The sequence below is a fragment of the Marmota monax genome, unplaced genomic scaffold (assembly GCF_021218885.2).
Source record: "Marmota monax isolate L192 unplaced genomic scaffold, Marmota_monax_Labrador192_F-V1.1 WCK01_AAM20220418_F8-fsc00265, whole genome shotgun sequence".
In the NCBI taxonomy this organism is placed as follows: domain Eukaryota; kingdom Metazoa; phylum Chordata; class Mammalia; order Rodentia; family Sciuridae; genus Marmota; species Marmota monax.
The window spans coordinates 304,950-320,295 of record NW_026694808.1 but is presented as its reverse complement, the minus strand read 5'-3'; the positions used below and the strand labels follow the sequence as shown (position 1 = coordinate 320,295).

Sequence of the window (15,346 nt, the reverse complement as noted above, 5' to 3'; positions counted from 1 at the left end):
AAGATTGAAGGAAGATATTTTTGTCATTTGAAAACAAGTTTCACCAGCAGCCACTTTTTTCTTTTGTTTTTTCTTCCCACATTTTTTAAATTGCTGCATTATAGTCATACATAATGATGGGATTTGTTGTTTCATGCTCATACATGAACACACTATAACAGTATAATTTCATCCTTTTTTCTAGTTATTGATAAATTCTGGTGTTACATTCTTTAAAAACTAGCACCTGTGTAGGCATGATTCTTAAAATACTCAGCATTTTTTCCCCTGAAGCCAGATTTTAAGAACGTGGAATGTTGATTCTCTCGTGTAAGGAGATGCCACATTGGTTGTTAACAAATTATATGTGTATTGCAGCCATTTTGTAGTCTTATTCAGATCCATGGACATAACAGAGCTCGGCAGAGAGATAAGCTTGGTCATATTCTTGAGGAATTTGCTACCTTGCAGGATGAGGTAAGAGCCAAGTTGCCCTTTTTTTTCAAAAATTAATTCTCACACTTTGCCTAGATTTTCAAAAACAATTCTTTGGAACAATAGTTTATATATTTAATTTTTCACTATATGAAGGTTCTAGGAAGAAACAACAATAATACAAGCTGATAAACAATTTATTTCTTTGATAATGAGGATAAATTTTGAAATATTATAGACAACTATGATTTTATAGCAAGTTGACATAATAAAAATTTGTTAATTTTTAAGTTATTTTGTGGGAGCAGTGATATTTATTGACAGTATGTGTAAAGACCTTAAGTCAACTATTTGTATTTTGTTATTTAAAATGGGTGTCTCTTAATTAAGGAAGTACTTAAGTAAATGTTACCTTTGTGAAATGAGAACTTTGCATATAAATCTAACTAAAAATGCATTTCAAAGTAGGATCTTTGGGTAATGAGATTTTAAGTTCTCTTATTACATTAAAAAAACTCAATGTTATGATATTTTGACAGGCAGAGAAGGTTGATGCAGCACTTCACACTATGCTGTTGAAACAAGAACCCCAAAGGCAACATTTGGCTTGTTTAGGAACCTGGGTCCTTTACCATAACCTTCGAATTATGATACAGTATCTTCTAAGTGGCTTTGAATTGGAACTCTATAGCATGCATGAGTACTATTACATATACTGGTAAGAGAACAGTTTGAGTTAAAATTGGTGGATGGAGTGTATAAGATCTGAGAGAGCATCTGTAAAATAGTGTAATATCAGAGTACTCATTCATTTAATACAGTTTAGATGTAGGACAGTTGGAAAAATGGCTGTTGAAAATTAGAGCTGCATCAATTTGAATGTCTTTATTGCTGTAACATTTTACAAATGTTTTCCCATCCATTTGAATATTTATGTAAAAATCAATAAAAGTGGCCCCTAAGTAAATATATTAATTGAAGATCTTTTATTTATTTTTATGAAGAAAACTCATTTTGCCCTGACTTAAGAGCACTTAAGTAGTGGCTGTGGATGTACTTGATGGAGTGAAAGTTCACAGTGGAACCAGGTCTTATTTCTCCTGGGAAGAAATCACAGCCAGAATGATCACTAAGAACATAACTGTTTCATGCTCTGGCCCTGAAACTTAGTGTTTTAACTCTGGAGTTGATGAGGGATGATCTTCAGGAGATTAGTTCTTCCCTTTCATTGGAGGACATAATAAAGAAACTTACTAAGACAGTGTGTGTTGGCATTATCTTAGGCATGACAAAGCTGTCATAGAAAATAATTTTAAGAACATTGAGTGTTAATGAATTCAGGTATCTTGAACCAGTCCTAGTCTGGCAAAGTATGGAAATAATTAACATTACCAATTACCTGTGTTGCTCATCACAAACACCTAAATTTGGTAAACTTTACATTTCGCCTTTTAAAAATCTATTTGAGTTTATTTAATTTAAAAAATATTCTTTGGAGTCACTGCTCTGAAGAAGAAAAATAATTTTTTTCTACTGTTATCATTAGCATCAAGGAATTTTAACAGAACTCTCGGTTATGAAACTTGAATTTGAATATTGACTGTTATAATAAGAGAATAATTTACTTGTTATATTTTTCAACATTTATATAGATAATACCAACTAACCCATGCTACTTGGAATACATTTTGTTATTAGCTCATAGTAGATATTCCTCTTGATTTTTGTAGAGGAATGGGCTCAAATTCCTCTTTCTTTGTGCTTGAGGTACCTACTTGGAAGCTTTTGCTCTTGTTTTCTCAGATGAAAGTATAATTTTTTTTTCTCAAAGAATTGGGATCTTAATTCAGCAAATGAATGGTAAATATACCATTAAAATTTATAAGCAGATTCATACCTTACTAACAAAAGAAATGTTAATTTTGCCTATAAGTACTCCTGTGGCCTTCATGTACTGACCTGCTTTTTGACTTCAAATTTAGGTTGGACTTCTATATTTTCCAAAATAATCTGTTGTTGTTCATGAATGTGATCCCCAAAGCATGTTGACCCTTTTCAAATGAACAGTAGAAACAGTGATTCTTCATTGTTAACATGCACCATAGTCGCTTAGTGAGCTTAATCCCTAGAGTTCCTAGGTTAGTAAGTGTAGCATAGGACCCAATTTTTTCTCCTAATTAATTCAGAGGTGACACTGCTGTGGATCCACAGGTGGCAATTTGAAAATCATTGGTTTAGATAATTATATGTTAATTTTGAAAAAGCACTTTGTAAAAAGCTCATGGAAGTACCTGATGTTTGAGAAGAAAGGCCTGAATCCTGTCTGTTTCTCCCTTGATTCATCTGTCCTTCGATTAAATAATTTAGAGATAGAAGGCACCATTAATTTTTCAGATTTAAGATAGAGGAGATACATACATATACATAAAATCTCCTCAGATTTTATATTGTAGAGGAGAAAAATATTTCATTTGTATTTGTATCCGTAAAAGGATACTATAACAAATGCTTTTCTTTCTTTTTATGGTATTGGGGATTAAACCTGGGGCACTGTATCACTGAACTACATCCCAGACATTTCTATTTTTTGAGAGTCACCCAAAGTTGTCCAGCTGGCTTCGAACTTGTGAGCTTCCTGCCATAGCTGGAATTACAGGCATGTACCACCACACCCCCCCCCCCCCAATAAATGCTTTTCTTAAATCGAGTGCCAGGAGTTATTTTCCCTTCATATGAAATGAGATGCTTTTTTTTTTATCAGATAAAATTACATTCCCTTTTTCCTTTAGCTTAAACACAATAGTTGGTTTAGCTTCACAATATAATACTAAGTCATTCCATTTGTCTTTATACTAGTTTCTGTTTTACTTTAAAATATTTTGTTTTATATGGGTTTTAGTATTGTAAACTGCCTTACATTTTTCTAGAAAATATTGAAAATAGGCTCAAACTTGATCATGAAGTTTCTTATAAATCTTTTATTTTCACTTACTGTAGTTTGTTTATTATTGAGTATATAACAAAATATATATTTATATCCCAGGTTGGTTACTTCTCAGGCTTGGTTTGTTTAAAATTCTGAAAAATTAAGTATGTGGTAGAATATTCTATTTTGCACTTATTGACTAAACTCAACTAAGTTAGAAGCCTAAATGTTTTTATGTTTTTAGAATGGTATTGTGTAATACCAGTAATTTTATGTCATTTTCTGAATTTCTTTGTTTCACTTGCTTTGCTTGCTTTTATAATTAGTAGGTAAAAAAATTTTTTTTCTTAATAGACCTAGATGAAAAGTGTCCTGATAATAAAAACAATTTAGTGGGCATTCATTTGTTTCATGTATGTACATATTTATCAAAAAGTTATACTCTTTATGTATGATGTGTCAAAGTACATTCTGCTGTAATGTATAACTAGAACAAATTTTAAAGAAAAAAGTTATATAAAATGTGAAAAGAGAAAGTCAGTCAGTTTTAATAAGGTCATTTCTTTCTTTTTCTTTTTTTTGGGGGGACCAGGGATTGAACCCAGGTGTGCTTAACCGCCGAGCCACATCCTTAGCCCTTTTTATTTTCTTTTTATTTATATATATTTGTATGTGTATATAATGTATGTATGTGTATGTGTATGTGTATATATGTGTGTGTGTGTATGTGTGTGTGTGTGTATCTCCCCCCAAGACAGGATCTCTCCAAATTGCTTAGAGCCTCCCAAGCCACTGGGATTACAGGTGTGCACCACCAGGCCCAGCTTAATGCTTATTTCTTATAAAACCTAATCTATTATTGAATATGGTCATCAGTTGCCATAAAACCTTAAAGCATTATAAAACTATATACTTGGGACTGAAGGTATACAGTCAGTGGTAAAGCATGTGCTTAGTATGTATGAGGCCCTGGGTTCTATCCCTAGCACCTAAAGGTAAAATAAATAAATTAATAAAAACTATCCATTATTACTAATACATGTGTTGATAAAGCTATCTAATTTAGACATGTACTGTTAACTGACGTTTTTGTGTCCTTCAAGGTACCTCTCTGAATTCCTTTATGCGTGGTTGATGTCAACATTGAGTCGTGCTGATGGTTCACAGATGGCAGAGGAAAGGATAATGGAAGAACAGCAGAAAGGTCGTAGCAGTAAAAAAACAAAGAAAAAAAAGAAAGGTGCTGTGGACTTCTTTTCAACTTACTAAAGAACAGTGGAGTGTACTTTTAACAAAGAAATAGATGGAAAGCTCCTTGTGAATCGTAATGAGTGAATTAGTCATTATATTTTAGTTCTTCATCCCTTCAGAGATTAAAAGGTAGAAACTGAGCCCCAGTAATAGTGATTAAGCCCTTTTGTTTCCTTTCCTTGCTTTCCTTTTATTTCTTTGCTGTTCCATGTATCAGGAGATGTTGTATCAGGAAATATCCACATGGAGTTTTCAGGCCAGATAGGTTAGGGAACAAGATATGGGCAGAGCCAGAGGGCTTAAAAGGGAGATAGTTTTACAGCTAGGCACAGGAAGGTAGCACAGAACTCCTGTGGCATAGTCCAAGAACCACGAGGAAAGAGAAGTATTTTAAAGGGACTGCATAGATCATTTATGGGCAGATATCACTACAATCATAAAATACTACTTTGTGTTTCCTTGGGATTTAAGCAGTTTGTGTTGGTTATTGAATTCATGGGTTTCCCTGTATTAACAGGTTAAGTCTCTGGTGAATTCAGAAAGGTTTAAATTACTTCATACTAGAATTTTACAGCTATAAAATTATTGTTAGATTTTCAGTTGTATTATTTGCAAACTTTGGTCTCAAACCAAAATTTAGTCTATGGGAGCAAAATGAAGTTTAAATTTAATAAACAAGCTGAAAGATCTTTTAAAATTAAATTTTGTCCTACAATAACATAAGAGGAAGAGAGGAAAGGAATATAGAAGATTTTTTATTTTCTCTATAATTACAGTTCGTCCATTGAGCCGAGAGATCACAATGAGCCAGGCATATCAGAACATGTGTGCTGGAATGTTTAAAGTAAGTTGTTGAAGTATATTGTTGTTATGCAGTCTATTTAAAATGAACTCTTTTCATGATTCTTTCCAGGTTCTAGTTTGACTTTTATTTTACTTTACCCCTTTGCTTAAAGGTTATTCTTTTTCAAGTCTAGTTGTTTTCAAGAAGCATTTGAACCCTGCTGTCAGACATTTTATAAAGTATATTGGTCCTTGTTTCATCCATGGCCAAGTTAATGTCTGACAGTCCAATTGACATATGTGTAAAACAGGTAGTACAAGAAAGAAGAGCTTACTTCCCATAAACAAGAAAACTTTCATGGATGTGATGGATTTGGGTATTTTTTAGGAGTGTGTTAGTATGTTAGGAACAATGAATGGTATAAGCAAAAGCAGGAATTTTTCAGGAGACAGTGAGTTAAACTTTTTAAGTTGTTTTTGGCAACTCCAGAAATAATTTGAAGCAACTAAAATGCATAAAGCAGAACCAGGTTCAGTGATACACACCTATAATCCCAGCAACTCTAGACACTGAAGCCTCAACTTAGCGAGTCCCTGAGACCCTGTTTCAAAATAAAAACCAGGCTGAAGATGCAGTTCAGTGGTAAAACACCCCTGCATTCCAATGCATGGAACATAAAATAAGAGTGAATAATAAGTCAGTTTTTCCTCTTCCTGTTTGACTTCTGAGCCATGAATCGTTTCAAATGTATATAGACCGCCATTTGTTTACAGTATTATTGAAGATGTTTACTTTTTCATATTGCTTTTCTTTTCTTCAGACCATGGTAGCATTTGACATGGATGGTAAAGTACGCAAACCCAAGTTCGAACTTGATAGTGAACAAGTTCGATATGAGCACAGGTTTGCTCCATTCAACAGTGTGATGACCCCACCGCCAGTGCACTACCTACAGTTCAAGGTGAACCTACTTGGTGAAATCTTTATGCAGTCTAATCTTAGACTTTCTTAGAGATGTACTGTTCATACTTAACCAGCTTGTTTTAAAATAGGTAGTCAAACACTGTATCATTGGGACAGATAATGAAAACAGCAGTTTTAAATAGTGTGAAAATTATTTGGTTTTCTTGGATATATGAATCATATTACCAGTTAATTAAATTATGAAATAATATATGATAGTATATTGAGGTTGAAAAATAAATTACCTAGGGAAAAATAACAGGAGATGTGTTGTATATTTGCTTCAGTATTTTTGTATGAATGGATACTCAATGTAGAATTCCATAATAGTTTAAAATGATACTTTACATTAAATATACTTTGAGTAATATTCTCCCCTCTTTTTAGGAAATGTCTGACCTCAATAAATATAGCCCTCCTCCTCAGTCACCAGAACTGTATGTGGCAGCTAGTAAGCACTTTCAGCAGGCAAAAATGATTTTGGAAAATATCCCCAACCCAGACCATGAGGTAAGACTGGATTCTAGGGGGGTAAGCTTGTAGGAAATAACATATCTTACTACCGTGTGAACGTTATATCACACAATCATATCACACAGACTGTAATTTTTTTGCCAAGGATTTCAAATAGCTTTGCCAGCCTAACCTTAAGTCTTAAATATGAAAAATGATGTGGCCATTTATCACAGGAACATTATTTAACCTGACCATTTAACGGCTATTATTTTTAAAGACTTTATTTTAAGCTATCAGAATAAACTTTGAAAATAAGTACAATATAAAGTTTCAGGCTTCTGATATTTTAGTAATTTACTATATTCCTAACTTTATTGAGATACATTTACTCTTATATAAGAGTTTCCTTTAATGGGTACAAGTACATATGTGCACAAACAAGAACTGAGGGAGTGAGTGATGAATGTAAGAGTATTTGCTATAGCAGGGTATTTCTAAAAGCAAAAACAATGGAAGAAACTTAAGCATTCATCAGCCAGGAGTCTGATAAATAATGACATATCTATTTATTGGAATATTAGACAACTTTAAGAAGGATAAGAAAGATCTTTATGTGCTATAATGGAGTGTTCTTCAGAATGTAATGTTTAAAAAGGTGCAGGACAGTATGTTGTATACTGCCATTTCAATCAAAAGGGGGTGAAAACTATGTATGCAAGTATTTTCTTATGTTAGTATATAATATCTTTCGAAAGATAATTATTGATGATGTGTTTGACTTAAGAGAGCTGATTGCCTTGAATGAGAGATGGGCTAGGATATAGTTCATTGGTAAAGCATTTTTCTTACATGTGCAAGGAGGCCCTGAATTTGATCCCCAGTGCCAGAAAAATGAGACAGGAGAGAGATTTTTGTTGGGGGGAGGGGTGCTAGGGATGAAACTCAGGAGAACTTTATCACTGAGCTACATCTATATCCTCAGCCTTTTTATCTTTTATATTGAGACAGTCTCTCACTAACTTGCTGGGGCTGGCCTCAAACTAATGATCCTCCTGCCTTAGCCTCCCAAATTTCTGGGATCATAGGTATGTGCCACCACTGCACTTGGCTGAGAGAAACTTTGAAAAAAATCAAATTCCATCTAATAAAGGAAAATAAGTGGTAATATAAAAATTTCCGAGACATGCCTGTAATAGATGGCATATTGCATTTAGTAGGAATTTCATTCACTTAATAAAGATTTATTGACCACTTGTTGTCCTCACCAGAAAATACAGAGAGAAATTCTAGCCCTCATGGGTAGGTGGGGTCAGGTGCTGCAATCTACATGCAGAAAGACACAGGGCAATTAATGCCCAGGATATTTTAACAGCAGTTGAGGAGTTGTATTCCTGGAGTGGGGGTGGGGAACATAGGCATGAGCTACTTACTGGAGGGTTTTGAGTAGAGGAGCAATCAGATCTGACTTGTGATATAGACTGTTGCAGGGCAAAAGGTAGAATCTGGGGACCCAGTCAAGGAGCAGACCATAGGATTAGTGCTGGAAAAAGGTGGTGATAACAGTAGAGGTTATCAAAAATGATTGCCTTCTCCTTATATTTTAAGAACAAGTTTTCTGGATTGCCTGGTGGGTTAGATGTAAGATGTGAGAGAAAAAGAAATCAAGGATAACTTCAAGGATTTTGACCTGAGCAACTGGATTCATTAATGGGGGCAAGACTGGCAGTAGGCCTGGCAGGGGCGGAGTTTGGGACATGTTAAATTTGAGCTACCCATTAGACTTGGAACTGTCAGCTAAGCAGGTGTGGATATCTGATGAGTTGAGGGGGAGGTGATGCTGAACTTGTAATAATGTATATTTCTATTGAGAAGTCTGGGAAAAAGCAGCAATGGGAACTTTGTGGATTATTCTCTTGAGAGAAATCCAGAATTTTGTTTCACTATTGTGTTCAAATTCTTGTGTCCAAGTAAAGCATTTAAACAAGTGTTGATCAGAAATAACAGTGAAGGGGCTGGGTTGTGGCTCAGCAGTAGAGTGTTTGCCCAGCACGTGTGAGGCTCTGGGTTCCGTCCTCAGCACCACATCAAATAAATAAATAAAATAAAGATATTGTGGCCAACTACAACTAATATATATATGAAAGAAAAAGAAGTAACAGTTAGTACTCAAAGGACACTCAGCTTCTTGCCAGGCATATTCTGAGCTCTTGTACACTAATGTGTCACTTAATGAAGGAAGATGTGCTGAGAATGCTTTGTTAGATGATGTTGTGTGGACATCATAGCATACTTAAGACAAAGCAGTTTGGCTCTAGGTGATGTCCTATGGGACCACCATCACATATGTCGTTGCAAAACAACATTCTGGTGGCAAAACAAAACATCATTATGAAGCACATGACAGTATATGTTAACTCACTTAATCCTCACAACAAATCTTTGTGAAACAGGTAAAGTTATCTCCGTTTTTACAGATGAAGAAACTGAGGAACAGAGAGATTAGAAAACTTGCCAGAAGGCTCAGAGCTTTTTAGTGCCACAACTGGGATTTGAAAACATACACCCTTACTCTACAGTTCATGCTCCCTCGAGGGCTGCGGATGCAGCAGCCTTTCCATGGTTTCAGAGTTGTCTGAAATGGAATTCTAAAAATGCCTTTATTTAAAAAAATTTCAACACTTTCTTTGTGCCAAATTCTTATTCATGTCTGTAACAAGCTTTTGACTATGAATTTTGTTTTGTTCTTGTTTAGGTCAGTAGAATTTTAAAGGTTGCAAAACCTAATTTTGTGGTTATGAAGTTGTTGGCAGGAGGACACAAAAAGGAGTCAAAGGTAAGTACATTGTAGAGAAAATTATTGTGAAATTTCAAAAAATATTACAAAAAAAATCTTAGACAAAATGAACAAAAGTCATCCTAAAAGATTTTTATCAGCAAAATATAAATTAACTAAAGCTTGCCTTTTTTTAAAAAAAAATTTTTGGTACTAGGGATTGAACCCAGGTACACTTAACCACTTAGCCACATCCCCAGCACCCCTCCCCCACTTTCTTGAGGCATAGGATGTTACTAAGTTGCTGAGGGTGGCCTTGAACTTGGTGGTGATCTCCTGCCTCAGTCTCCTGAGTTGCTGAGATTATAGGCATGCACCCCCATACCTGGGTTGACATGTTTTGTGACTAAAAATTTTGAGTCTGCTTTCTTTCCCCCATTCATGTAAATTACTGAATAACTTGGGATAAAAAAGAAAACAGGTAAAAACAAAGATATAGGAAAAGTACCAAGTACTTAAAAGTCATCCACTTTTAGGAAGGTGAATGTTTCAATAACTGAAAAACTTTATTCTAAAACCTCAGAAGATGTAAGTCTAGGCTTCCCTTGGTAATGCAGTTATATCATCAGTGTCACTTCAGCCTGTTAGCATTAGTTCTGCATAAGAGGCCAAGGCCATAGCGCTTTTGGTGGCATTTGTGTTTCACTTCATTTATTCTCATCGTTTTTTTATTATCTTTCTTTTCTCTAGCTCTGCTTTACTAATGACTCTCATTTTATTAGTTAGTACCATCAACAACCCTGAAAGTAAAAATAATTTTATTCCCTGGTCTAATTGAGTTTCTTTTGGTAATTTAAATCCATTTTCCTTTTAACCATTTTTGGAAGATAGAAAACAGCTGGTCAGTATGTTTTGTGATGACCTTCATTAACCCAGAAACAAATAATTTATTCCTCCAGGTTAATTCCTGACTTATCACTAAAACCAATTTTTTATCTCTTTTGTGCTGCCTCATTTTTAAAAATACAAGAAACTAAAAATAGTGTTTGTTCTGTTTACTGCTTAAATACTAGTAAAAGCAGCAATTGACTTTCTGTGTTTTCTTTCACAGGTTCCTCCTGAATTTGATTTCTCTGTTCACAAATATTTTCCTGTTGTGAAACTTGTTTGAGAGACTGAAAAGGTGATAGAATCTACTTTCAGATTCTACTCTCAGAGGATATATCCATCAGTTTTACCACATAACGTAAAGTGAAATGGATTTCTTGGATAACAGCCCATTATAAGGAATACTTTTTAGTTTGACAGCCTTACATGATGTAAATGAAAACTGCTGTTTTAAAGTGGTTTATTATGTTCCATGGATGAAACTGGTCTTATTGAATGCATTGATGAACGTTATATGGTTTTATTACAGATTTAATCATAAATCATTTTTTATGAATGATTGAGTGAAAATAGTGTTTGTAAAGGATAATAAATTTCTTGACAAAAAAACAGTGCATCATTGGAGATGAAAACCAGTACCATTTTGTTGATATATGTTGATAACTGAAGGTGTTTGCTCTTTACAGTTTTTGCAGTTGAAAAACAAATTATCCGAAAGTAGTGTTTTTTTAATCTCTAAGATACAAAAGGAGGCTAAATAACATGGAAATTGTGAGTTTGTGTGTCGTGACATAGATATAAGAATACAAATATTTAAAAGAAATCCTATTAACTTACATGGGACACTTAAAAGAGTACACATTGCTTGCTGGTGACATTTAAATGGTAGCAAGGTAGAAATATATAGATTGTTATATTTTAGGTCTAGATTTAAATGTGGCATGTTCCTTTTCATTTACTTTATATTCAGTTTAATCCATGAAACATATTCAAGTGGGGTTCTGTTCAATATACTTCGGCTTTGAGAAGTTGACTTCAGTCCACCTGTTCCAACAAGTGCTGGGTGCTAGAGGCCCTACCCTTCCTTTACTGCCCATTTCTCTTCCTGTCCCTGCTCTGGTGTTTACCATGGCAGTTGTCCAGGTCTTTGGGGCCTTCCTTTTTAGGGGGAAATACTATTAATAGAATGAATTACACTGTGGTTTAAATTAGTTTTTGTAGTTTAGCCTACACCTAGCAACAGTTCATTTGTTTTATGGTAGAGGTTCTGAGCTTTAAATATCTTTTTTTTTTTTTAATATTCTTTTTAGTTATAGATAGACACAATATTTTTATTCATTTATTTTTTATGTGGTACTGAGAATCAAACCCAGGGCCTCACACGTGTGAGGCAAGCACTCTACCACTAAGCTACAAACCCAGCCCATTAAATATCTTAATTTCAATATGACACTTTTGTGTGTGTGTGCATTTGCTAAGTAAGGATCAAACCCAGAACCTAGCCTCATGCATGCTATAGGCAAGTGTTTACTGGTGTGCTGTATCCCCAATCCCTTGACACTTTCCTTAAAATCATAATATTAAAGCTTTCTCCTGGAAATACTTTTAAGCAGCTATCCTCACTGAACTTGCCTACCAGAAAGGAGGTAGTTTTCGGGTAAAGATGTTCCTGATTCCTCAGCTAATGAAGTAGTCTTGTCTCTTTCTCAGAGTGGTAACACAGGCCTTAACCAAAAATAACAGGGAGCCTGAAATTTCAGAACCCAGAAGTCTTAGAAAAAAATGACCTGTACAATAAGAAACTTTTAACTATGGAGACAGAGTATATTTTTGCTCAATCCATTTACTTTGTTGAGAAGAAAAACACTGTTTGGATTGGTAATTTCTAAAATTTTAAAGAAGGAAAAGAAATGTTAGGAAATATGCATTAGAACAGCAAAGAATCAAAGGAAAAAGTATAAAAGAAAGGGCACTGACAACGAAGAAGCGAGAGCCTGAGGCAAGTTATAAAGCTGAAAAATTATTCTTCCTTGCCAGTGATCAAGATATGAAATATTTTTAAAAATACATAGAAGAGGGCTGGAGTTGTGGCTCAGTGGTAGAGTGCCCGCCTAGTACGCGCGAGGCCCTGGGTTCGATCCTCAGCACCACATAAAAATAAATAAATAAAAAATACTTGTGTCCAAGTATAACTAAAAAAAAAAAACCCTCTTAATATAACAGGAGATTGCTTTCTTTAAAGAGGATCCTATGGTATTTTTTAACCACTCTGAGTGGGTCAGCAGGCACAGAGGAAAATTACCAAGGTTCTGTTAATTAAAAAACATTTTTTGAATCTTTCCAAATACAAAGAGTATTCCTATTATTAGCTCATTATCAATCAAAAAGCTAAGGATTAGTGTATGTCATTAATAGAATCTTGTGCTTTCCTTTTAAGTAGCTTTAAATATGTTTTCTTAGAGGTTTGTAATCAGAAAAAGTTCTTTTTAAAATCTTTTTACTAAAAAATCTATTCCAAGGTTCTAAAAAATCAACTAAAAAACCAAATGATACTGTCTCCCCTCAGCAGAGCTTATAATCTTATGGAGAATGCAGAAAAGCAGACAGGTGTTTAAAATGCAGTGAGGAAATGCATTGTACTAGTTGCTATATTTTGGGTCTCGATTTCCCCCAATGACCTATGATTACCAAGTCTTGGTCACCAATCTGTGGCACTGTTAGAAGGTGGTAAAACATTTTAAGAGGTAGGAAGTTAGGTTTTTAGGAGCCATGCCCTCAGAAGGGTTATTAGAAGCCAGTGGTCTCCTCCAGTTGCTTCTCTCTCCTTCCTGGTTGCCATGAGGTGAATAGCTCTACCACACACCCTCCTGCCACAGTGGACTGTGCAACCATAGGCCCAAGCAACGAGGCCACACAATGAAGTTCTGAAACTATACGCCAAAATTACCCCTTCCTTTTAAAAAGTTAAAAAAGTTGTCAGGTATTTTGTCACAGTAACAGAATGATAAATATTGGTTTAGGACCACCTCACATGGAACCATCTTTTCTGAGCCCTGAAGGCTCAAGACACTTTAGCTGATAAAATGAGCCTATACACGGAACCAGGATATGCACAGGCCTGGAGATAAGAGGATGGAAACTGGGCTAAAAATGGAGTATGAAAGGGAACTGGAGAGAGAAGGTTGACAGGAAAGGAGAAGGAATTCCTCAAGAACCTTGGTGGCTTTTATGCAGGGAAGTGAGGGGACCAGATCTGCTTGCCTCAGAGTGATTCAAGGAGTAAGAGTGGAAGTTGGTTACATAAGAAAAAAAATTGTTTTAACTGAGTGGTTAAGCGGGTGGAGCAGAGTGGATGGAATCTGAATATTTTAAGTATGGCTAATAGGAAGTGGTAAATGAATGGCTGAGTTTGTGTGGAAATCAGGGGTGATTCAGAATTTTTTGGCTTTGGCAACTAGATAGAGGAGGTGCCCTTTGCTTATGTAGATAGGAGACCAGTTTGGGCATAAGGATTTTCTAGAGATTGTGATGTCTTTGGGATATCCTGATTAAGTTGGCAAGTAGTTTTGCCTGAATCGGAAAAATGTAATCTGAGGTGATTGATGAATGGAAGACCACATGGCCCTAGACATGTAAATTAATGCTTTGGGGGTTGTAGTTGTTGGATTACAGGAAAAAGCTCACGTTAAACACACCATACCACTGTTAGGTAAATTGCTGTGTCTGTTTTATTGTTTTGCTTTCACATGGCTTGATTTTCTGACAAATAATATATTCCCTTAAGTATTAGTCAAAGAGCACCCTATTTAAAAGATTTGGAAGAAGCACTTGCTTCTTCTTTTCCCCTCTGGCTGTGCTTCTGGGTGCTGGAAAAAGATGGCAACAGGAAGATAAGCATTATGCAGGGCCACACATAGCTAAAACCAGTAGCAGAAGGATGAAACTGGACCCACAGATCTGACAAGTGAAAGTGACTGGTGACACTAGGGAGAACTCTTGCTTGAAGGGGGACAGAGGCTGGAAAATAGGTTGAAGCAGAGAGTCAGGTGAAGAAATGGAAGACTTGACTCAGCTGGGCTTGAGGAATACTTTCCCCTACTGTATTCTAGGAAGATTTGGTGTGACTGGAAAACATCACAAACTGCAAGCCCTACAACTCAGTTAAAATCCACTATTCTCTGTCTCAAGACTTAATCTTTGCTTAGGAATGCCCTATTTGGCCCTTTTGCCACTCCCACTTCATTTCTGCCCTGCGCCTTTGGCTTCCTCTAGACTCCCAAGCCTCTTCTGGCCAGTACTACAGATCCTTTAAGTTTACGCTGAAATAAGATAGCCCAGGAAGGCTCCTCCCTCTCGTGATTAGGCCTTGCCCCTTACCACTGTAAGCATAAACTTGAGATAAAAAAAAAAAAAAATCTTCCTAAGACTTCATACAGTGTGAGATCTAGTCATTGATACTTGCGCTCTCACTTATGTGCTTGTGAGGTTTCTTAAAAGATGTAAAAAGACATCCTGATGGCAATAATCCATCAAAGTGAGCTGACTAAAGAAGGCAAGAAAGTCACTAGGACCTTGGGACTTAGGAAAGATGTGAGAACACAGGATGTCTGGGATGCAGAATTGGGAGGTCTGGCAAGTTAAAGTGTGATGGAAAGTGGTTCCTTGACTGATCTTTGCAATATTGGTTTAAACACAAATTGGTTTATCACATGCCTCCAAATCTAAGGAGAGCAGGGAATCAGAATTGTTTCTGCAGTGAGGGACTATAAAAACTTGGGATGACTGAACATTTTCATTATCCTTGTTATCCTACACCTTACAAGTGTTTAAAATATTCGCTTCTGAAGAGTTGAGATGACCTGACATGTTTGCCTTCACACTAGGGTTTTTA

At 35.5% G+C, this 15,346-nt stretch overlaps 1 protein-coding gene across 4 annotated transcripts in view; it reads left to right on the top strand.

Annotated features, from left to right (window-relative positions):
• The window catches only part of Naa35 (N-alpha-acetyltransferase 35, NatC auxiliary subunit), a 116,178-nt gene extending 105,109 nt beyond the window's left edge, over positions 1-11,069 (top strand). For all 4 annotated transcript variants that reach the window (XM_046425901.1, XM_046425903.2, XM_046425904.1 and 1 more), the window contains exons 16-23: positions 358-456; positions 954-1,132; positions 4,444-4,580; positions 5,368-5,435; positions 6,196-6,336; positions 6,726-6,848; positions 9,547-9,627; positions 10,679-11,069. In XM_046425901.1, the coding sequence (XP_046281857.1) occupies positions 358-456; positions 954-1,132; positions 4,444-4,580; positions 5,368-5,435; positions 6,196-6,336; positions 6,726-6,848; positions 9,547-9,627; positions 10,679-10,738 (888 nt within the window). In that variant the 3' untranslated portion in view covers positions 10,739-11,069. The remainder of the gene's footprint in view (positions 1-357; positions 457-953; positions 1,133-4,443; positions 4,581-5,367; positions 5,436-6,195; positions 6,337-6,725; positions 6,849-9,546; positions 9,628-10,678) is intronic.
• The last annotated feature ends 4,277 nt before the right edge of the window (positions 11,070-15,346 follow it).